General features: G+C 40.4%; 1 protein-coding gene across 3 annotated transcripts in view; it reads right to left on the reverse strand.

Moving 5' to 3' along the window:
- The window catches only part of LOC137344967 (serine/threonine-protein kinase TAO1), a 165,172-nt gene that overhangs the window by 41,500 nt on the left and 99,218 nt on the right, over nt 1-24,454 (reverse strand). For all 3 annotated transcript variants that reach the window (XM_068008275.1, XM_068008276.1, XM_068008274.1), the window contains 7 exons: nt 23,736-23,837; nt 23,100-23,145; nt 21,445-21,541; nt 18,130-18,243; nt 16,397-16,488; nt 16,077-16,170; nt 2,814-2,895 (listed from right to left, as the gene is read on the reverse strand). In XM_068008275.1, the coding sequence (XP_067864376.1) occupies nt 2,814-2,895; nt 16,077-16,170; nt 16,397-16,488; nt 18,130-18,243; nt 21,445-21,541; nt 23,100-23,145; nt 23,736-23,837 (627 nt within the window). The remainder of the gene's footprint in view (nt 1-2,813; nt 2,896-16,076; nt 16,171-16,396; nt 16,489-18,129; nt 18,244-21,444; nt 21,542-23,099; nt 23,146-23,735; nt 23,838-24,454) is intronic.

Consider the following 24,454-nt stretch of genomic DNA (forward strand, 5'->3'; position numbering starts at 1 on the left):
AAGTGTGGAGAACTCAAAAGCTCTGAAGAGAACCAAGTGTGGATAGGAAAATCCGGTGATCTAGAAAGGGCTGAGAAAAAGCAGTACTTGTTTAGGAACCAAAGTTAACTGCTGTAATAATCTTTTATGAACTTCTCAAACTTACTGTATTGATTATTTATGTATTGATTTCAATTAGGTTTTTGCTTAATAGGTAAAAACAAGTGGTATACAGACAAATATTTACCAAGAATTATAGTGAAACCTGCAAATTAGGGACACTTAAGGGGCTTGCATCAGGTGTCCTTTATTTGCAGGTGTTCCTATTTTCAAAATGGTCATTGTATGTACAGTAAATTATTTGGGACTGTTAATGAGTGTCCCTTTTTTGCAGGTGTCCCGTTGTACAGGTTTCACTGTACTTTTTCTTTCAATATTAATTAGGGTGAAATAGTTCATAACCAAAAAAGTGTCCAACAGGGGAAGGGGCAACAAATAAAATTTTTATCCAATACTAAGAAAAAAGAACTGGGGAATTCAACAAAATTAAACATCTCCAACAGATAATACATTACCCATTTCTTCATATTGCACTGATATGGGAAGGGGGTCACTTTATATTGAAAGCACACCCCCCCCACCCCAACCCACCTTTCAAGCACAGCTTATGGGTGCATTTATATTGAAGCTACAGTAGCTGTCGTATCAGTTCCAGTTAAACAGTACTTTGTTTATATTGTCTGGTCCCAATTAGAATTCTCCCACCCAGGAGACAGCTCTGCGCATGCATACTTACACTGAGTCCCCTTTCTACTCAGCTGTTAAATTTTAAACGTTTTGAGTGTGCAGCTGGGAATGTCTGCACCCTTCATTTAAAATCAACTCCAGGTAAATTTAAAAGGGGTACAGGATATTCAGAGTGCATTCCATTTGGCATCAAAGTCAAGAAGTGCGAGACAGCTTCCTCCAGGGTGTCTCACACCAATGAACTCCAGGGTCAGGTTATACTGCAACTTTATAAAGCAGCAATGCTGAAGTTGCAGTATAAACACACCCCAAATTTCATTATTGATAAATATGATCAGCTGAGCTACCATGATAATGTTTTTATACACTTTACTGTTAACTGATATCAACAGGAAATAACCTTCAATAATTTATGTCAGCAGGTAGCAGAACAGAGACTATTGTAAAGTAAAACCATTGCTGCATGAAAACAGATCCATTTTTTCTCCCCATCTCTCTTGAAGGTTGTGGCTCATGTTGTTGTACAGTTCCATAAGCACCATCAGCTTTCCAGTACCTCATCCAAGGGGCCACTTTTCACAAGTACCCTAAATAGTAAATGTTATTCATCTGTGTGAGCCACATCCAACCTAGATTCTGTGATCTCCCAAGTTCGATAAATGCCACTTCAACAAGGGTCACTGGAAAGTAACTGGGACTTCAGCTGTTCCTTCCCCTTCCCTAGTCCAGAATTAAAAGTTATTTTTCAAGTGTATTTAAACCTAGAGTATACTAAAACAAATGGTGTATCCAGTTTTCGAAGCACAAGGGCTTTGGCATCAGGCATTATAATACTCGTCTCCTCTGCAAACCCACTCTGCAATAGCTTACCACTAATGTTCAACTGCAGTCCATAATTGTATATCAATGAATAAATTGCCTGCAAATTCACCAAAGATGTTCTGGCCTGTAAAGACCAAGGATGCCTAGCATATGGCTAACATCAATTTGAATCATCAAGAAAACTGTGGTTTATATAAAATTCATAAAGGTTTTAAGTGTTAGCAAGAGGCATGCATTCTTTATGACTTTATAACATTACTGACAAACACTTTTTCAACTATTTGAACTAAAATCAAGCCACCAGTTTATAAAGAAGGAAGACAACACAAATCATCAATAAAAACAGAAAATGCTGGAATTACATCATGTCCATTAGATTTTGTGGGACTGGGATTCAGATGCTTGAGGCAAAAAAAACATTCCATACTAGGGAAAATAGATTTTCACAGGCAGGTTTTTCTGGGAAAGTTGCAAATTTTACAGACTGTGGCACTTTTTTTTCAAATCTCCTCTTCCAGAATGACATAAAACAAAAACTGGACACGCACAAAGTAAGAAAACATAACTTGATGGAGAATAGTATAGAATGCACAGTACTTTGTAGAGATAAGATAAGACAAAACTAAACCTTACCCAATGGTAATCTAGTTGCTGAACAAAGCATGGGCTTTTTGTGACTACTGCATTACACAAGTTCTCGAGAGTGAACAGTAGCCCCTGAGGTCAGAAATGCTACTTAGTGTGTATTACACAGTGAAATCACAATGAATTCAATGTAAAAACAGTATCCAAACTTTTCCTTTTTGTCAGACATCCAAAAAGATAACATCCTAATTTCTGCTTTTCAGACTTTCAATCTAGGTCTCTCAAAATTTCTTCTCAAAGAGGTAATGGGTGTTATGGAAACTCAACAGAATGCCAAGAACTAACTCCACGGGAATCCCTTAATAGTCAATGGAATAAAGGTGATTTTCCAGTTACATTCTTCTGGGACAGATTAGGGTAATGGGCTGCAGAAGTGAAAGGCTGGGTTTCAATTGTTAGCATAATGTACAGTTCAGCTCCAATACATATTTCAGGCCCAATGCACAAAATGGTGCAGCTTTTGTATAACTTCAAACATGTAATTTAACCAAATTAAATTTCTGCAGGATAAATGATATCAAGTAAGAAATTTGAAAAACAGAAATCAAACTCTATATTCTATAAACCAAAATAAGAAATTAAGGAGAATATATCTGAACAGATCAGAGAATCCTACTGACTTTCAGAAGTTCCTCTGAAGTGGGTCTGTCTTGAGGAATTTTCTGAAGGCAGGAGTCTACAAAGTTTCGAAAATAGTCAGACCTGGGAAAGATATAAAGAGAAAGAAAACTCAATGTGAATCAAACTTCCATAATATGTTCAGTAAAATCCTATGGTTTCACAATAGAGTTAGCCCATAATTCCAGGGCCTGAAATAGACAATGATAATTTATGTAGTTTGTACAAACAATTGGTAAGCACTAAAAATGTTAACTATATAAAAAAAAATCCAATCATGGTACAAGTCGCAAATGTTTGCCACATCAGAAAACTTGGGATAATATAAATGACCTGTACTCTTAAGTAGTTTTCTGTTGAGTATCGTGTTGTAGTGCAGTTCATCTTTGGAGTGTCCATTGACAACTTCTGTTGCACTGCGTCAGCAATGAGTTGGAACCAGGGTGGGACTTATGGCAGGACTTACAGCAAACAATGTATTTTACAGCAAACAAAGTCTACTTATTCAGCAAACAGCAAAGCAAACTAAGTTTATTTATGCAGCAAATAATGCAAAAGCAAACAAAGTCTATTTACAGAATAAAAGCCTGCAGCAAACAGAACTTATCACTAAAACTGCAGCAACATCTCCCGATAAAAGCACGGTGATTTCTCCAGCAAAATGCAGTGAGTGGAGGATAGTTACATACAAATTGTGTGTGCAAAATCAATCCCAGTCACTTACAGCAGTGCGAACTCCAGGCGTGTTTGACAGGGGAATTACCCAATCATTTCCATTCTGGCTGGGAACAGTGGTGTCATCATATACAGCTGTTAATCTTGCGGCAAATAAGAGCCGCTAATGATCTGAGGTTATTTGCTCTTAGTAAATTTACCGATTCATTGTTTATTTTGCCAAGCACGTTTGCCAAAATGATGCATAAGTTCACAGATTTGCCTAGTGCTCCGCAGTGAAGGAATGTAAAATATAACTGGAGCCTGTTAAGAAATTCAGTGTCTCTATTTGAAATTACTATTTTCTAGGTAGCACTTTCACCTCTGAGTCAGAGGTGGTGGGTTCAAGTCCCACTCCAGAGACTTGAGTACAAAATCTAGGCCCCGTCTGCCCTCTCAGGTGGACATAAAACATCCTATGGCACTATTTGAAAGAGCAGCAAGGGAGTTCTCCCTGATGTCCTGGCCAATATTTATCCTTCAACCAACATCACTAAAACAGATTATCTGATTATTATCACATGGGTGTTTGTAGGACCTTGCTGTATGCAAATTGGCTGCTGCGTTTCCTACATTACAACAGTGACTACACTTCTAAAGTATTTAATTGGGTGTAAAGCAGCTTTAACAGAAAGGGCATGTGGACATGGTGAAATTTTTGTAAATACCTTAAAGTGTTAGGACTGTATGAGAGAAATAAAATCCCTTGAGGGCATTCAAGCTATTGTAACATAAAGCACTTAATGAATATGACAAAGGTTTTTCTAAAAATTTTGGAATTAAGAACCAAAAACAAGTGAAGTACATAGCTCTGGGGTATTTTTTTTTGTCTGTTTTAGGAGAAATATGATGTTTGCACAAAATTAATGAAGATGGATAATGAGATTTTGGAAAGGAGCTACAGTGGCATTTGGCACCTGTATTTTGAAATACTCTTTCAAAATCACTAAAATGTAGCAGAAAAACAAGTGGAAATTGCTGCCTTTTTATTTTGCTCCAAAACTAGCAAAGCATCCAAAAAAAACGATTAAGTAAAAGGCACACTTTCTTCTACATTAAAACAAAAACTGCATCAACAAACAGAAAATGTAACAGTTTTAATGCCTTGTTTTATGAATTCTAAACCATACTTCTGTGGGTTTGCAATATCAAATCCAAATGAAAAGCATCAAAGATAAACTAAAAAAATCCTTTATAGAAATGACAAATTGCTGAAACAAAATCAAAGCGGCACTTGAGACTGGAACATATTCTGCTGACCTAAGTGTTTTTCATCTTTTATACCTGAATAATGAGCATCTGGAACATCACTTTTTCTAAATCAGCCATTTCTTAATCTTTTCAAAAAGCAACAGTTCACAGGGGTCAATTCTGCTCAGCACAAATACAAGTGAAGGCCTGCTGAGTGCACTTTGTACGTGCAGTCTTCACTGTAGAAAAAATATGCACATTTAAAACAGTGATTTTACTCCAGACATGCCAGAATTAGAATCAGCACAAAACTGTGTAAATTTAAATAAAATTGAAGTAAAATTTACTCTTCAGGTTGAACCTGAATAGCTTATTAATATTCTGAAATCAACATATGCCATACATACATCATAAACAAACAAAATATACAACGTCTCTGAACAGAGAAACCCTATAAAATAATGTGATCCTTGCTTTCACATGGCTCCTAAAGACAGCGCGAGAGAAATCTACTCCACTTCTAATGAAAACGAAGTAGCACATACCAATTGTTTGCAGAAAATACAAAACTATGATAAACAAAAATAATTAACAAACAATGGCTGGTACCATTCTGGTAAATCTCCTCTGCATCCTCTCAAAGGCCTTCACATCCTTCTGAAAGTGTGGTGCCCAGAATTGGGCACAATACTCTAACTGGGGCCTAACCAGTGCTGAATAAAGGTTTGATGTGGAGATGCCGGTGATGGACTGGGGTTGACAATTGTAAACAATTTTACAACACCAAGTTATAGTCCAACAATTTTATTTTAAAATTCACAAGCTTTCGGAGGCTTCCTCCTTCCTCAGGTGAATGTCAAGAAATCCTCGAACCTCTCGCATTTATAAATCACAGAACAATACCTGGTGATTACAGAGAGTCTTTTCTACTGCCCGTTGCCAAGGCAACCGAAGTGTTCAGAGATAGGCGTTAACTACAGGGCCACCGAATATACAAACGGCCAGAACAAAAAAAAGAGGCAGAAACATAGAAACATCCGGATGGAAACGACAGCAATTGACCAGTTATATTAAAAATAGATAACTTTTGTTCGCTGGTGGGGTTACGTGTAGCGTGACATGAACCCAAGATCCCGGTTGAGGCCGTCCTCATGGGTGCGGAACTTGGCTATCAATTTCTGCTCGACGATTTTGCGTTGTCGTGTGTCTCGAAGGCCGCCTTGGAGTACGCTTACCCGAAGGTCGGTGGCTGAATGTCCTTGACTGCTGAAGTGTTCCCCGACTGGGAGGGAACCCTCCTGTCTGGCGATTGTTGCGCGGTGTCCGTTCATCCATTCTCGCAGCGTCTGCATGGTCTCGCCAATGTACCATGCTTTGGGGCATCCTTTCCTGCAACGTATGAGGTAGACAACGTTGGCCGAGTCACAGGAATACGAACCATGCACCTGGTGGGTGGTGTCCTCTCGTGTGATGGTGGTATCTGTGTCGGTGATCTGGCATGTCTTGCAGAGGTTACTGTGGCAGGGTTGTGTGGTGTCGTGGACGCTGTTCTCCTGAAAGCTGGGTAATTTGCTGCGAACGATGGTCTGTTTGAGGTTGGGTGGCTGTTTAAAGACGAGTAGTGGAGGTGTGGGGATGGCCATAGCGAGGTGTTCGTCGTCATTGATGACATGTTGAAGGCTGCGGAGAACATGGCGTAGTTTCTCCGCTCCGGGGAAGTACTGGACGACGAAGGGTACTCTGTTGGTTGCGTCCCGTGTTAGTCTTCTGAGGAGGTCTATGCGATTTTTCGCTGTGGCCCGTCGGAACTGTCGATCGATGAGTCGAGCGTCATATCCCGTTCTTATGAGGGCGTCTTTCAGCGTCTGTAGGTGTCCATCGCGTTCCTCCTCGTCTGAGCAGACCCTGTGTATTCGCAGGACCTGTCCATAGGGGATGGCCTCTTTAACGTGGTTAGGGTGGAAGCTGGAAAAGTGGAGCATCGTGAGGTTGTCCGTGGGCTCGCTGTAGAGTGAGGTGCTGAGGTGCCCGTCTTTGATGGAGATTCGTGTGTCCAAGAAAGAAACTGATTCTGAGGAGTAGTCCATGGTGAGCTTGATGGTGGGATGGAACTTGTTAATGTTATCGTGTTATCGTGCAGAAATTGATAGCCAAGTTTCGCACCCATGAGGACGGCCTCAACCGGGATCTTGGGTTCATGTCACGCTACACGTAACCCCACCAGCGAACAAAAGTTATCTATTTTTAATATAACGGGTCAATTGCTGTCTTTTCCTTCCGGATGTTTCTGCCTCTCTCTCTTTTTTTTTTGTTCTAGCCGTTTGTATATTCGGTGGCCCTGTAGTTAACACCTATCTCTGAACACTTCGGTTGCCTTGGCAACGGGCAGTTGAAAAGACTCTCTGTAATCACCAGGTATTGTTCTGTGATTTATAAATGCGAGGGGTTCGAGGATTTCTTAACATTCACCTGAGGAAGGAGGAAGCCTCCGAAAGCTTGTGAATTTTAAAATAAAATTGTTGGACTATAACTTGGTGTTGTAAAATTGTTTACAATTGTCAACCCCAGTCCATCACCGGCATCGCCACATCATGGCTACCATCGACACCACAAACTGCCGGCTCACAGTGGAAAGGATATCCAAGAAGATCGCGCATATAGACACAGACATCAAGTTTTTACAGAGCTGCAAGAAAGCAGACAAGATCCCGAAAGGACTACAGATCACGAACCCACTCAAGTCCACATACAACTCGGATTACGCTGAGAGACTCTGCCGTCGTACCTCTCGCACACTCCGCAACCATCTCATACACCAACTCTACAGCAGACGCCACAACCTCGAAACCAAGATAGAGTCCATACTCTCAACCTGTACTCAGCATACAGCAGGCCAGCTACGAGATACCACCAAACAGACGAGGTAACAGAACTACGCTGCCTACATGAAAACCAAGAGCAGGAAGCTTGAGAAACTCGGCATCACCACAGCATTGACCAAGCTTCCCCTGGTACCACGGTTGCAACCACAGGGAAGTCTATCGTCAATTTGTCCGACCACACCCTTCAACCAGACGAAGTCGAAGTTCTCAGCCGAGGGCTCAATTTCTGCCCCACTACCAAAATGGACCCCATTAGTCTCGCGGCGGACACAGAGGAATTCATCAGGAGAATGAGGCTCCAGGAATTCTTCCACAAACCCCAAAATTCCAGCAGCGAACCCAACGAGACAATCAACTATCCGGAACAGCAGACAGAGGGATCCGCGGTACAGCAACCGAAGAGGAAAGAGTCAAACTGGACTCCTCCGGAGGGTCGCTACCCTCAGCTTGACATGTATGCTCAAGCTGTCAGGAAATGCGTCAATGCCAGATTCATCAGCCGCACTCAGAAGACAGTCCAGAATGTCACCCGAGCACAACGCAACGCCATCAACGCTCTCAAGACCAACCGCAACATCGTCATCAAACCAGCGGACAAAGGAGGAGCCATCGTCACACAGAACAGAACAGACTATTGCAAAGAAGCATACCGACAACTGGACAACCAGGAACACTACAGACGGTTACCCGCAGATCCGACCAAAGAACACACCCACCAGCTCAACAAACTGATCAAGACCTTCGATCCAGACCTTCAAAGCATCCTACACGCTCTCATCCCACGTTCTCCCCGCGTGGGAGACTTCTACTGCCTCCCAAAGATACACAAAGCCAACACACCCGGACGTCCTATCGTATCAGGCAACGGAACCCTGTGTGAGAACTTCTCTGGATACTTCGAGGGCATCCTGAAACCCATCATACAGGGAACCCCCAGCTTCTGTCGCGACACTACAGACTTCCTACAAAAACTCAGTACCCACGGACCAGTTGAACCAGGAACACTTCTCACCACGATGGACGTCTCGGCACTCGACACCAGTATCCCCCACGATGACGGCATCGCTGCGACAGCATCAATACTCAACACCAACAACAGCCAATCTCCAGACGCCATCCGACAACTCATCCACTTCATCCTGGATCACAATGTCTTCACCTTCAATAACCAGTTCTTTACCCAAACACACGGAACAGACATGGGGACCAAATTCGCACCCCAATACGCCAACATTTTCATGCACAAGTTCGAGCGGGACTTCTTCACTGCACAGGACCTCCAACCAACGCTATACACCAGATACATCGACGACATTTTCTTTCTATGGACCCACGGCGAAGAATCACTAAAGAAACTACACGATAACATTAACAAGTTCCATCCCACCATCAAGCTCACCATGGACTACTCCTCAGAATCAGTTTCTTTCTTGGACACACGAATCTCCATCTAAGACGGGCACCTTAGCACCTCACTCTACCGCAAGCGCACAGACAACCTCACGATGCTCCACTTTTCCAGCTTCCACCCTAACCACGTTAAAGAGGCCATCCCCTATGGACAGGTCCTGCGAATACACAGGGTCTGCTCAGACGAGGAGGAACGCGATGGACACCTACAGACGCTGAAAGACGCCCTCGTAAGAACGGGATATGATGCTCGACTCATCGATCGACAGTTCCGACGGGCCACAGCGAAAAATCACATAGACCTCCTCAGAAGACTAACACGGGACGCAACCAACAGAGTACCCTTCGTCGTCCAGTACTTCCCCGGAGCGGAGAAACTACGCCATGTTCTCCGCAGCCTTCAACATGTCATCAATGACGACAAACACCTCGCTATGGCCATCCCCACACCTCCACTACTCATCTTTAAACAGCCACCCAACCTCAAACAGACCATCGTTCGCAGCAAATTACCCAGCTTTCAGGAGAACAGCGTCCACGACACCACACAACCCTGCCACGGTAACCTCTGCAAGACATGCCAGATCACCGACACAGATACCACCATCACACGAGAGGACACCACCCACCAGGTGCATGGTTCATACTCCTGTGACTCGGCCAACGTTGTCTACCTCATACGTTGCAGGAAAGGATGCCCCAAAGCATGGTACATTGGCGAGACCATGCAGACGCTGCGAGAATGGATGAACGGACACCGCGCAACAATCGCCAGACAGGAGGGTTCCCTCCCAGTCGGGGAACACTTCAGCAGTCAAGGACATTCAGCCACCGACCTTCGGGTAAGCGTACTCCAAGGCGGCCTTCGAGACACACGACAACGCAAAATCGTCGAGCAGAAATTGATAGCCAAGTTCCGCACCCATGAGGACGGCCTCAACCGGGATCTTGGGTTCATGTCACGCTACACGTTACCCCACCAGCGAACAAAAGTTATCTATTTTTAATATAGCGGGTCAATTGCTGTCTTTTCCTTCCGGATGTTTCTATGTTTCTGCCTCTCTCTCTCTGTTTTTATTTGTTCTGGCCGTTTGTATATTCGGTGGCCCTGTAGTTAACACCTATCTGTCTGAACACTTTGGTTGCCTTGGCAACGGGCAGTTGAACAGACTCTCTGTAATCACCAGGTATTGTTCTGTGATTTATAAATGCGAGAGGTTCGAGGATTTCTTGACATTCACCTGAGGAAGGAGGAAGCCTCCGAAAGCTTGTGAATTTTAAAATAAAATTGTTGGACTATAACTTGGTGTTGTAAAATTGTTTACAATAATAAAGGTTTGGCATAACTTCCTTGCTTTTGTACTCTTATGCCTCTGTTTATAAAGCCAAGGATCCCATATGCTTTTTTAACAGTCTTCTCAACTTGTCCTGCCACCTTCAAAGATTTGTGTACATGAACCCCCAGGTCTCTCTGTTTCTGCACCCCCTTTAAAATTGTACCATTTAGTTTATTATTTTGGACTGGGATTTGTGCATCTACCTGTCAGTGGTACTGAGTTGGGGAAATGGAAACGACGTCAGTCTCTTCTGCTCTGTCTGGCTGTTGAGTTGAAAATGTGTCTCTGAAAATTCAGACTGTGGAACTGATGAGCTGTTTGTGTTTCTGGGCTCTGAGAGTGATAATGTACCTACTGTGTGAGAGAATGAGCTGACTGCAGTGATCCTCATGCCTTGGGTGGAGGAAACGTTATTCTGGTTCCTTCAAGTATTTGCCCTAGACACACACTGTATACACACAGCCCCAGAATGGCCTCTCCCTTCCCCTGTTCCCTCCATGTTCCAGGACCAGGTCCTGATCCACCCCGCCTCTTACAAACAGCCCCCAACTCCCTCTGAATTTGCCCCGACTCAATGCCGATTTCTGAGCACATTCGCGGACATGGTCCTAAAGCAATGTGCTGCTGTAACCAGGCTGCTGTTTGCTCCCTTACCCGGGGCCGGGATGTCTCCATTCCCGGCTATTTTAAACCGGGACTTGGAGACAAACTTGGAGGTGATGGTGTTCCCACGCGCCTGCTGCCCTTGTCTTTCTAGGTGGTAGAGGTCATGGGTTTGGGAGGTGATGTTGAAGAGGCATTGGTGAGTTGCTGCAGTGCATCCAGTAGATAGTACACACTGCATCCACGGTGAGCCTGTGGTAGAGGGAGTTTGTGGTTCAAGGTGGTGGGTAGGCTGCCAATCAGGCGGACTGCTTTGTCATGGATGGTGTCGAGCTTCTCGAGTGTTGTTGCAGCTGCCCCCATCCTGGCAAGTGGAGAGTATGCCATCACATGCCTGACTTGTGCCTTGTTGGTGGTAGAAAGGCTTTGGGGAGTCAGGGGGCGAGCCACTCGCCACAGAATACCCAGCCTCTGACGTGTCCGAGTAGCCACAGCATTTAAGTGGCTGGTCCATTAGAGTTTCTGGTCATTAGTGACCCCCAGGATGTTGAAGGTGGGGGATTCGGCGATGATAACTCCATGAATGTCAAGGTGAGGTGGCTAAACTCCCTCTTGTTGGAGATGGTCATTGCATGGCTCTTATGTGGCACGAATGTTACTTGCTGCTTATTAGCCCAATCCTGAATGTTGTCCAAGTCTCACCGTATTCGGGCACGAACTGCTTCATTATACTAATACTTAGTATAAAACCCAGACTCACCGTGAGCAATGCCATGATAGACTCGCTTATATAATGCACATTCATACACATAGCAGTGGACTGGCAGGAGCAGAGAGGGTGGCTGAGAGTGAGCCGTAAGAAGAGAAAGTCTTCTGAGGGCGCCAGGGAAAAATCACTCTGGAAGTGTTCCAGGGGTTGAAAATAGAAAGCAAGAAGGTGGCTGGATACCTGATCTCAGAGCTGAGCACGTGAGGCCAGCTGGGCAAAGCAGCCCAAGGTCAATTTTGCGTAAGAATATCACCTGTTACTTACTTTACGTAAGGGAAAAGGAGTATGGCTGACAAAAGAGCAGCTTCAGAATTTTTTTTTTGGTGGCTGCATGGACTAGCCACTTAAATGCCGTGGCTACTAGGGCAGGTCAGAGGCTGGGTATTCTGTGGCGAGTGGCTCACTCCCTGACTCCCCAAAGCCTCTCCACCACCAACAAGGCACAAGTCAGGCATGTGATGGAATACTCTCCACTTGCCTGGATGGGGGCAGCTGCAACAAAACTCAAAGCATTTGACAGGTCCACGTGTAACACTTCAGTAAAATTAAGACTGAAAATCTTATTAGAGCATCAACGACAGGCATCGTGGGGGATGGTTACAGGTAGATATGGGCACAACAAACATAAGTCCATAGGTTCACATAGGGCTTCTCAGTACCTGACAGACGTACCAATTTTTACATCTATATCTAAAAAAAACAAATAAATATAAAATCCATGGAATAAAGCTTCATTCATGTGCATCTCTCTGTTTTTCAGGGGTTATTTTTTTATTCAATTTTTTGGCAATTCGTTCCTCAATGGCTGCAGCTGGCTCAGTAGACAGTGAATGAGGTCATGCTACCATGATTTAATCTTGTAACTAGTAACTGAATGAATATTACCCAAACTAATTTCACCCAGTACCCTTGAAGCCAGCATTACTACTAACTCTTGCATTTGATATGTTGGTATGAAATTTTCATGCTTTCCTCTTGTGATTTAGCTCATCCACACCCGTTAAATGTGTTACAGCCTTGTGCTGCATTACCAGTAGTTCTGCTCCAGAATATGCACTGGATAATTTGCTCATTAACTTTATTTCATCAACAGCCACCGCTGAAACTCTTATCAACAGTTTTGTCATCTGTAGACTGCTCTCCTTGCTGGCCTCCTTAAACTCCAACTTGTCCAAAACTGCTGCCCATATTCTGTTCTCCAAATGTTCCGCTCGTTCAACCTTGTTAACCTACACTGGCTTCCTGTCCCAAGGGTAAATTTGAAATCCTTGTCCTCATCTTCAAATCTCATCACGGCCTTGCCCCACCCTATCTCTGCAACATCATCCAGCTTTACATCCTCTCCCACATCTCTCAGCCCTCTTGACTCTGGCCCTTTTCTGCAACCCCTCTCCATGACAGACCTATCAACCGCCTCGGCCCTATTCTGAAACTGCTTCCCTAATCCCTCTGCCTCTCCACTTCTCTCTACATCTTTAAAAACCTGCTCAAAACAGACAGATGTGACATCAAGATTGCAATCTGATTTCAGGATTCCAAGGATGTTCACAAACAGCCAGAGCTTTAATTTTGTGGTTTTTGACAGCCTCTTAGCTGGAATCACTTCCTTCTGTCCATTATATATTACACTTGTACTGTTTATGGTTAAAATCCACTGCATATTTAACAGTTTAGTTTAAGTAATACTTGCTTTTAAAAAAATGTTACGGGAACCAAAACAAGTTACGGCTCATTTTAACGCACTGCAAATAATTGAGATAAATAACCAAACATACAATATTTTCATTCATATTTTCCAACCACTGTAGCAATCCAGATTTTTTCATTTTTCAAGATTTCTTGATAGTCATACCAGCAAGTGGTAAATTGAAGATTTAACACCATTACGGTTCATACTATTATTTTCTTACTGAAAGGTCATTTAGGGCGTGATTGTACTGCAAATAGAGACATCGTAATATGTGTCATTACATTTTTCCTGTTTATCCTTAGTAAATGCTTGTTGTTGATCCAGCTTTCTTTTACACGCATAGAATGGGTGTAGCTGTCTAATAGACTCCTCCCTCATCTTCTAGCCCAGAAACAAACTAAAAAAGGAATCATCTTCCAAACATAGAAATATATCAGTAAGAACATTTAAAACAGAAGCTATCGTAAATTTACTGAATATATCTGAAGATGCTATATGAAGATGTGAATACAATATTGCAAAGTGAACAAGATACTCAGTGCAAGAAAAATTAAGCTTGAATACTACTTGGGAATTACTTAGACCCACTGATAAACTATGGAAGCATTTGTTTGAAATCTCCCACAGAACAAAGGTTCATTAATTAGGATATCAAGGTTGATCCAGCTAAAGTTACTGGTTTCATTTGAGATCAGAAATACGGTTATTGTTTCCCAAATATAATTGTTAGCAATAGAATTATATGCATTGGTACAACCCATTTTGACTGTTCCCATTATCCACTATTAAAGCTGATTGAGAGACAAATTGTCAAATGGATGCAGAACAGGTTTGTTGAGACATTGGGGGTGATTTTAAACCCCAAGAACGGGTGGGTTGGGGGTGGGTGGGAGTTGAAAATAGTTGTTTTTTTGGGTTGCAACTGCAAAATTTTCGGACATTGCATTCCCAGTGGGAAGCCTGTACTTTTACACGCCAATGTTACACCCGGAAATAAAGCCGGGTTGCGGCCGAGACCCAAAAAACAGCTCCCACCCGCCCCCAACCCACCCATTCTTGGGGTTTAAAATCACCCCCATAATAACTATGTTCATGTGAGGTGATTGTGTAATTTGAAACAACACAACCTCTGAGGAAATTGTCACTTAATGTGCAGTTACGGTACAAAGGCAGTTGAAATTATGGACGTAATGTTAACAGGTTAAAATAAATGCAACTTCTGGCTTTCTACATAACTGGAATCAAAAGTATTTATTTGTCTGCACTTAGATATACGCTGAATACATTTTAAGAAGTAACGCGATTTGTACTTAATTCTGATGGATAGTTTTTGTACTAAACTATTACAATACTATCCTTCGTCTATTTATGAAAATTCTTTCAATTCTCTTTTTTTCCCCAGAAAAGGCTTCAGATTTTTCCCACAATCAAAAAAAGTGAAAAAGTTAAGCAGGTATACATTCAAATTACTAGCAAGTAAGGTGTGGTTCTGAAAACATGTTGCTCTGATGATAAAAAGGCCTTAAAGAGTTAAACTAAATTATGGCAAAATGTCAAAGAGGGTAATGTCTAATATACTCAAAACAATGGGAGTTTCTAAAAACCAATAGAAATCCCAAAGTGATTTAGACTAACAAAATTTGATACTTGATTGAAGTGGTGATATGTAAATTTGATATGGTACAATTGGATCTCCCATGACGTTGTTCGTGGGTAGTCCTGGGTCTGAAGTACAGTTTTAATGTTTAGCTGATAACCCGCTCTGTGCATTTAAGGCCACTGCTCTAAATAGGCAAATCCAGGTATCAGTAGCTACTTATAAACTGGTGAGGTCAATTAAAGGGCAGGTGTAGCTGCTTGTAAATTCAGGCTTCAGGCTGGCTTTCTTTTTCCTTTAAAAAAAAATGGTGTGCAATTCCTGGAGTGTGACTGCTGTGTGCTAGACACAAGGTTTTTATATACAAGATAGACATAAATAGATATATAGACTTACAAAAGACACAATGAAGGGCTGTATGAACTGGTTACGAGAGGGATTTGAATTTGAAATACTACAGCTCATGTCAGTGCAGTCATGATTATGGCACAGCATCGTTATAATCACAGCAAAGTACACAAACTGACCATAAATGGCTTATAACTCCAGCTACACAATACAGAAACACAAGGAGAATTGCCTGCACATAAAGCTCGAAACCAAAGGTGTTTTTACAGGATTTGATCGACTAATCCTGCAGGTGACCAAAAAGTAACAACAAAAAGATATCGGCATGATTTTTACATAACTATTGTTAATAGCCAATTAAAATATTTACTTTGGAGCTTCGTATGGATTACCACTGGACAGCTCAGAACCCTGCATCTATTAAATTGTTGTCATTAGTCTTAATCAATCGAATTTTTTTGTAACCATCCTAAGTGACAAATGCTAAGTTTTCAAAGACAGTGATTTTATTACTACAAATACAGCTATATCAACATTGGGCATCTTCAAAAATATACAAATACTATTTAAAGATTATGTAGTGCATTTTAGGATAATCTGTTTAAACACAGGATTAGAGACAAACCTTCATCCGCTGACACAAGTATTTCTTAAACTGACAGTTGTTTATAATTTAGAAACATCTGTTTCTATACAAATCTTAGGACTTCAAATGTGTACTCACCATTCATTAGACTGAAGAGCAGGTGATTCATTCTGCGCTATATGGTATAAGGCACTCATTGCATTCATATTAAACAAAGGAGGCTTTCGCTCCGCTGTGGGCAAAGTAGCAGTAATCAGATTTCAGAACTGGTAACAATGAAATGGTAATTTTCAGTATATTATTTAAGGTTTCATTCAGAGTATAATTGCAGTCATTTTAATTTCATTGAAAGTCAGAGTTATCAAGCATATCTCATTATACTTTACTACATATGAATACAGCTTTTTCCCCAAGCCATTTTAATTGTTTCACATTCTTGGGTAATTGCAATGCCTTACCTAATTCAATGCATGTAATTCCCAAGGACCAAACATCTACTTTGCCATCATACTGTCCTTCATCCATGGCAAGAATTACTTCAGGAGCCATCCTATTTCAGTAAAATAGTAGTTTTAGTTTGGTAACAAATTTGCATTGTAATTTTGACAACTATATTAACAGCTGCTGTTACTATGCTAGCAATAGAAAAATACCTTCAAAAATAACAATGGAGACATGAGCTAGTCATTTATGTCTTTCATGTCAGAAAGTACTGAAACCATTTTCAACCTGGCAACAGGATATTTGAAATGCCAGCACTTACAGTATTTATCTACTTAGATTTGTTAAAACCAATTGAAATAGACAAAATAAAACTTCAAAATAAGCAGGCTCTTCCTGCAATAAAAGAGGTTTAGTTTGAGATATTAAAACACAAACTTTATTAAATTGAAATTATATTGATTTGCTTTTAATTTCTGCACTATTCACATTCAATTATATCAATTAATCATGATGAATCAGGGCCTCGGCCAACGTACTCCAGTTTAATAAACGGATAAGTCCACAGTCTCGATTTCTTATGGTCTTGGTCAGCAAGAGTAACGCAAGAGTTCCAGCTTGAGAAAATAAAATCCTGCTACAAACAACTTTTTTCCTGTGATTTTTGTAGTATTTAAACTGGCAATTTCACTTAAAAGCCACCTCAGTGTTTCTGGTCCTACCTTCTCCTCAATGCAGATGTTAGTACAGTTCCACAGGCATCAGCAGCCCTCTGGTACTTCAATCAAGTGCCCATTCTTCATGTGCAAGCCTAGCAAATTATCTGATTTTGGGGAAGGGTGATGCTGTATCAAAGGCAAGCATGATCAAGTACCTAAACAAATTTGCATTGTTACCTATCAAAACTCCACATGTAGATTTTCCAGGAGTTGCTGGATAATGGGCAGGAGTGGAAAGTTTGGATGATTTGCCCCCTTGCCTAGCCCGGGGTAGTGAAACCAATTGTAACATCCCTACCGTTGGCTCAGCTGGAGCCATTTAAGTCAGGACTGACCAAGAATCTAACCTCCGACTGTACTGCTCAGTACTACGCCAGCTAGTGTATTCAATAATTGAAATACAGTGTAAGCTGTGCAATCTTCTGAACGTTTATTAGTGACAAACAAAAAATATGGAGAACATTGGCTTTGAAGATTGAAATATTCTTAAAAAGTTTAACTTTTTTAAAAAACTACACGTTACACCCAATTAATGCTCAGACTCGAAATGGGAATCTGTGCATCAGTTAGTGAATCCATCTTATTTATATCTTATGTAGTTTCACTAACAAAGGACAACATGATGTGAAATGAAGAAATGGGTGACAACTGCCTCCGATCTTGTCTTTAAACAGTTTTAACTTTATTGACCTTAAATCAACTCCTATTCTCACTATAAGGAAGAACTGGAAAAGGCTGCGTTTATTTTGAAACTCTGCATGCTATATTAAGAGAAGCCCAATGGCAGTATATCAAAAGTTGTTAGAGATAGAGGAAATGTTTTTTTGGTGTTGCAAACGTAACTGTGTAGCGCTCCATTCAGAATAATGGCACACACTAAAAGCTTCATTTTTGTTTTAATTCCTATGTTTATAAATGCAAACGACAGCCAAATTACTTCCTTTGATGATTTGGCTCCTGCTTGTGACTATAAACAAGATATTAAAGATAAATGATCATGCATGCCTTTTGGTTGAAAAAAACTTTCTTACCAGTATGGTGTTCCCACAAATGAATTGGCAGGAGATACTATGGAAGCAGATCCAAAATCAGCTAGCTTTACTTGGCCTGGCTCTGTCAGGAGGATATTACCTGCCTTTATGTCTCTGGATACAAAACAAGTAAATATACAATAACTTGACAATCATTATATTCAGTACTCAACTCCAAATATTGTTCATAACCATCATTACACGCAAGCTTTATCGAATACTATTTTCTTAACATTAACATTTGTGGCTTTAACAAGTGTATTAAAATGGTACATAACCAAAGGATTATACTAGGCATAAAATGTAAACCAAGGAAGATCATATAAAGCACTTTTTGAGTTGCTGTATAAAAGTCATTGTTGCCAAGACACCATCTCTGAACATCTATTTTAAAAATAATAGCTCCCCTGATGGTTCAGCGATATAGGCCAGGCTGCATTAGCTGGGTCTGGTAGCACTACAATTGGCTTAAGCATCCTAGGTTAAGAAGGGGGAAAGTCAGCCACAGACCCTGCTCATGATTACAATCCAGCAACTGCTGTTGAAAATAAACGCTAGTGGATGTTGCATGAAGGCAGCATCGAGTTCAGCTGTGACACCCACCTCCTCAGGTCAAACAATCTGCCAACACTCTGTTAAGTGTCAGACATGAATAGCAGCCACTTGGGCAAGTGTGCAAACTAGCAAGAAGTCAACGACTGCAAGAGGGTTGGCAAGAAAATTAATGATAACATTATTTAGACAAAATATAATAAAATGATCTGAGTTTGAGGATAGCAAGTCACTTGTCAAGATTGCCGACAAAACTACAAGCATTTTGAGTTAAGATGCCAAATTAGTATTTTCTAACTCAAGGCCAGATAAATTCACAGCTCTACACAAGCCCATTTTAAAAACAGACACCTTAAAAATGATGAGAAAACTACCTAATTAACTACTACTATGAAAGTTCAATTGTGTTTAGCGTTTACTTGTGTTTATTTAGAAAACGTACAAGGGATATTCTGTGAAATCTTGTCTGTAATCCATTGCCATGTGGCTCAGTGGTAGCACTCTTGCTTGAGTCAGAAGGTTGTCGGTTCAAGTCCCACTCCAGGACTTGAACACATAATCTAGGCTGACACTTCAGTGCAGTATTGACGGAGTGCTGCACTGTCGGAGGTACCGTCTTTCAGATGAGGCATTAATCGGAGGGCCCGTCGCCAGTGGATGTAAAAGATCCCACGGTATTAATTTGAAGAAGAGCAGGGGAGTTCTTTCCGGTGTCCTGACCAATATTTGTGAAAGGAGCTATATAAATGCAATTTTTTCTTTTTATTGAGTGCAATGGCCAAGCAGACTACCTCTAGTGATGCCATCTAACAGTTCTCTTTGAGAACAGGTGCTTCCTAGTATTTGTGTCAGTGTTTTCAACTCAATTGCTTTTGGCATATGATTACACTTCAAAAATAGTGTGTTATTGTGATTACACTTAAACAAGTGTTATGAAACAGAAGTATTTCATAGGGATCTCCTTGGTCAACACTACCATAACACTATCCCTTCAACGTTCTGCTCACCAAATGCACTACTTTCAGTGGACTAAGTTTATAAACAAAAAAAAATTCCAGTATAAACACAAGAGTTTTGTAGACCAGAGTACAAATTCACACCACTACATTCTGAATTTGAAACCAAGTGCAACTTTGAAGAATCACAATCTGTATGAAGGGAAAAATAAATGCAAAGTACTGGTAATTTAATACACTTAGTCACAATAACAGAGTCAAAGCAGAAATTAGTGTAAATATTTTGAGTGCACTTAGTTCACATCATCCTTATTCAAGTCAAATAGAATCTCACACTAAAAACTATTTCCCCTGTCAAAAAAGAGCAATTTCTATATGCTGTGCTTAAATCCTAATACACACTTCTATGGTAACCTATAGCACATAATGGTAAACACCTACTAGAGAACCAAAGGCAACCAAACTGTGGGATTTACTACTGCAAATTTACTGATAACTTTCATCCAGTATATAGTTTCTTTGAGCAATCTATGACTTCCATTTTTCACATCTTTATCTTTCCTGCATCTACAAAATGATTTTCTGTCACTTGCTAATGATCTATATTGTAAAGTGGAACTGGAGGAGCAGAAGAACATTAATTAATTCACAGTACTCTCAGAATAAATTTAATCTCACTAATCATTATTTTAGTGTACATAAGAACATAAGAAATAGGAGCAGGAGTAGGCCAATCATCCCCTCGAGCCTGCTCCGCCATTCAATAAGATCATGGCTGATCTGATCCTAACCTCAAATCTAAAGAACACAAGAAGTAGGAACAGGACCCGGCCACTCAGCCCCTGGGCCCGCTCTGCCACCCACAGGACCTTGACCGATCCGAACTCAGCTTCATGTCCAATTTCCTGCCCGCTCCCCGTAACCCCTAATTCCCTTTACTTCTAGGAAACTGTCTATTTCTGTTTTAAATTTATTTAATGATGCAGCTTCCACAGCTTCCTGGGGCAGCAAATTCCACAGACCTACTACCCTCTGAGTGAAGAAGTTTCTCCTCATCTCAGTTTTGAAAGAGCAGCCCCTTATTCTAAGATTATGTCCCCTCGTTCTAGTTTCACCCATCCTTGGGAACATCCTTACCGCATCCACCCGATCAAGCCCCTTCACAATCTTATATGTTTCAATAAGTGCCATTGTAATCCTTGAGCGGATAAAGTTCATTAAGGAAAAAGTATGAACGTAATTGTGAGACACAAAAAAATGTACATCAGTAAGCAGAACGTGTTTGTTTCTACAGTGTAAGCTGCAAAACTCAATTTTCAAGCTCCAATTTTTTTTCTTGTTAAATCTGTAAATCCACCATATCACTGGTATAAGTCTCAGATCAGTTTCAGTATAGCATGGCATGCAGCTGGCAGACTTTAGTTATGCTGCTGCTGAAGCACACAGTGAGCTCAGTGACAACAAATGCACAGAGCTACATTCCAAAGCCACTAACTTTTAATGTTAGGAGACAGCCAGTGGCAGCTTCACTTCTCTCCTCACTAAGTTTAAGTAGTTACCAGGCGGTCCATTGAACTTTTACAAGGGTTGTATTACATCTAGAACAAAGCCTCAGTAGTGTGAGACCTAACAGAGGTAGTATCACACCTCGCAACTTCAATGAGCTCTTAAATTGTGACAGTGCTTCTACGATGATGCTCAACTGAAACTGCTTCTCAATGAAGCAGAAATTATATTGGAATGTCAGCCCAAATGCTATTTATTAAAATATTTTCACCTAGTGGAGTGTTCCACTGAATAGGCTTACCTGTGAATCATGTTGTGGGAATGCAAATAGGCTAAGCCCTGCAGAGCACCATGGGTAATGGCTGCTATCTCTATTTCCTGAAGTGGTTTCTTATGAACTGAAAAGAAAAAACAAAAAAAAATTCAAATAAATGTGCTAGAAGAGGAATATTTAAGATTGTAAACCATAATTGGTAGCACTTCATTACTAAAAGAAATGATGAAATACATTTTTTTTCATCTGAATTTTGAAATCCAGAGCAAGATTATTTTTATTTTTAAATAAATCTCAACTGTTCAGGTCTAAGGACAATCCTCTGTCAAGTGTTCTGCAGCAATCTAAAACTTCAATTATCACCACAATTTTTCTTTACCTGTGCCTGAAAGGAAAGAAAAACCGACTTTATTGTAGCCCGGCATGAATGAGAGAGAAAGAGTGTCAGAAGAAGGGACAGAGAACCAGCACCTAAAAATATGCCATGTTCAGGAGAATTCCAAGATAATAAGCGTTTCAATTTATCTAAAACACGAGCATCAACAATCATGGAAAGTTAGGAAACTGAACTGTTTGAATGCGTACGGTTTGCATCACAGCATTAAGAAAATGCATGGAGAACGAGGGTAAGACAAATATGGTCATTTTTTCACCTTGGTTTTGTTAACTATGAAAACAGCACTATCCGCATACAAGTTGCTTTTTTTTCCTGGTGAAGGATGGAGGTAGTGAGTGAGTGGAATTGATGAGACAGGTGGAAAACATAAAAAAATTACGAAGTAATTTTCATACATAGTGGGGTGGGGGAAATCACATTTTCTCTGTACAACCTTCATCTTAATTGGGTTGAAGGCTTAAAGAATTTGTTAGAAGAGAAAACATTTTGTATTTCTTTTAAAAAAAAAATCAAAGCTATATTTGAGATTAAACTTCTGAAAAGGATTTGAACTCAATAAAATATGGTAAGCTTGGTGATATAACACTTACGAGTTTACATTCAAGTTCAATGCCTTGTGTGTGCCATGGCCCCAGTGACTTCTGCTGAAAAGTGTATGTGCATGGGCAATGGATGAGTTCCTCAGCTGTGATGCCACAACCTGTGGTTGAATAGCCTATCAACATTCAAGTTTCAGTTTTCTTATTGACATTATTAGGACGATGACAGTAACCTATTTGTGTTTGATGCATTATCACTGGTGTTAAAATATCAAGCAGTAAGTCTGAGCTTCAATATGGAGATTTAAACGGGTGGAATGGTCATTTGGGTGAGTAACTAGAGGGCTGTCTGTGGTCTTGGGTCTGTGACCCTAACAAAAGTCAGCATGTTCAGGAAAGGAGGGAAGAATAATAAGAAAAAAAGTTACAAAATACTTCAACCAACATACAAAATGGGTCTCCTTGTGTAACTAAATCCAATGCTCAGACAATAACTTGTAAACACAAGTTATTTGGAAATGTTAGTTAAACTGCATATTTATGGAAATACCAAGTTAAGGAAAAATCAATTGAGACAGCATTAATGAGCACCTAGTGACGAATGAATGGTAGCAGTCTTTGCTATGTGGTTTAGATTTATGGCACTTGAAAAACTGAGTAGATTAATTTCTTGAATATTAAACAGAATATTTTGCTCTCTGTATTTAAAAGGATCAACTTCCAAGCAGAGAATGGAAAATTTTTACCTTCTAGAAGATCTGAAGCTGACCCTAAACAGTACTCCATGACCAGCTGCAAAAAGAGGAAAACAGGTAATTAAAAATATGTAAGCACAATCTTTGCATATCTACTGGTCTCATATTAGAAAGAGAATGGTGCTGCCACAGCTATAATTATACAGCAAAGAGTGTACACTAGATACATGTTTAATAAAATCAAAATGCACCTTTATTTCCAACCATTGAAAACCACGTTTAAGACTCATTGGATGGGTATGTAATTTTAAAACAAGAGTTTCATAAAACAAATAGGCTAAGGAGATGTTTGCATAAATATTTATTGCTGTATTGTTAACCATTTGAAAACCAAGTTCTCACTTCTGAATGAGTAGGACAAGTATCCTAATTTATGTAAAGCAAAATACAAGCCAGAAGAAACACAAAAAACTACTTAATGTATAAATGTTTATATGACATCATGATGTTGCAGCTCTCAGATTCTGAAGCCTGTTTAAACAGGGAGATTTTTAAAAAATGGTTCCAAGACTTGAGTTGCTGAAACATCATTCTGGATAAAATTGCTAAAGGGCTCTTAGGTACTTCATTAACATTATGCACAGTGGCATGCAGTCAGCATATTAGTAAACAAATTAAATGTCTTACCCATGCTGTATGTTCCCGTAGATAGCAACCTTTATATTCAATACTATTTGGATGTCTTAACTTCTGTAGAAATTTGACTTCTTTGATAATATCCTGCCATTTCTGTAAGAAATATTTGTAGCAGTTTATCAATATTGAAAACAAATCTTTGAACTTAGTAAAAAAAAATGCCCAAAAGGATAAAAAATAATTAGGGCCAAACATAATGTAAAGACAATATCATAACTTTGCATTTAAATCCCTCCTCATCACCCCTCCCTAACCTCTTCCTCTCCTTCCAAACTCTGCTCGACTGACTCCGGCCTCCTGTGCCTTGAACCACCTAGACCCATGCTCTGGAATTTGCTCTCTCCATCTCCCTCTACAAAGACCCTCCTTAAAACCCACCTCTTTGACCAAACTTTTGATCATCCCTCCTAATTTTTCCTCTTTGGCTCAATGTCCATTTTTTCCTCATGACATTGTGATGGCACATCAGAATGTTTTTCTATGTTAAAGGTGTGAGAAAAATGGAAGTTGTTATTGAACAGAATGTCAAGATTTTAAATGATGTGGAGATGCCGGTGATGGACTGGGGTTGACAAATGTAAGGAATCTTACACCACCAGGTTATAGTCCAACTGTTTTATTTGAAAATCACAAGATTTTAAATGGTCTGGTTGAGCCTGAGCAAGTGACCAGGGAGGGGGGGATGGAGTTTATGGAGAGGCCGATAATGG

This window comes from Heptranchias perlo, chromosome 28 (assembly GCF_035084215.1).
Source record: "Heptranchias perlo isolate sHepPer1 chromosome 28, sHepPer1.hap1, whole genome shotgun sequence".
Lineage (NCBI taxonomy): Eukaryota > Metazoa > Chordata > Chondrichthyes > Hexanchiformes > Hexanchidae > Heptranchias > Heptranchias perlo.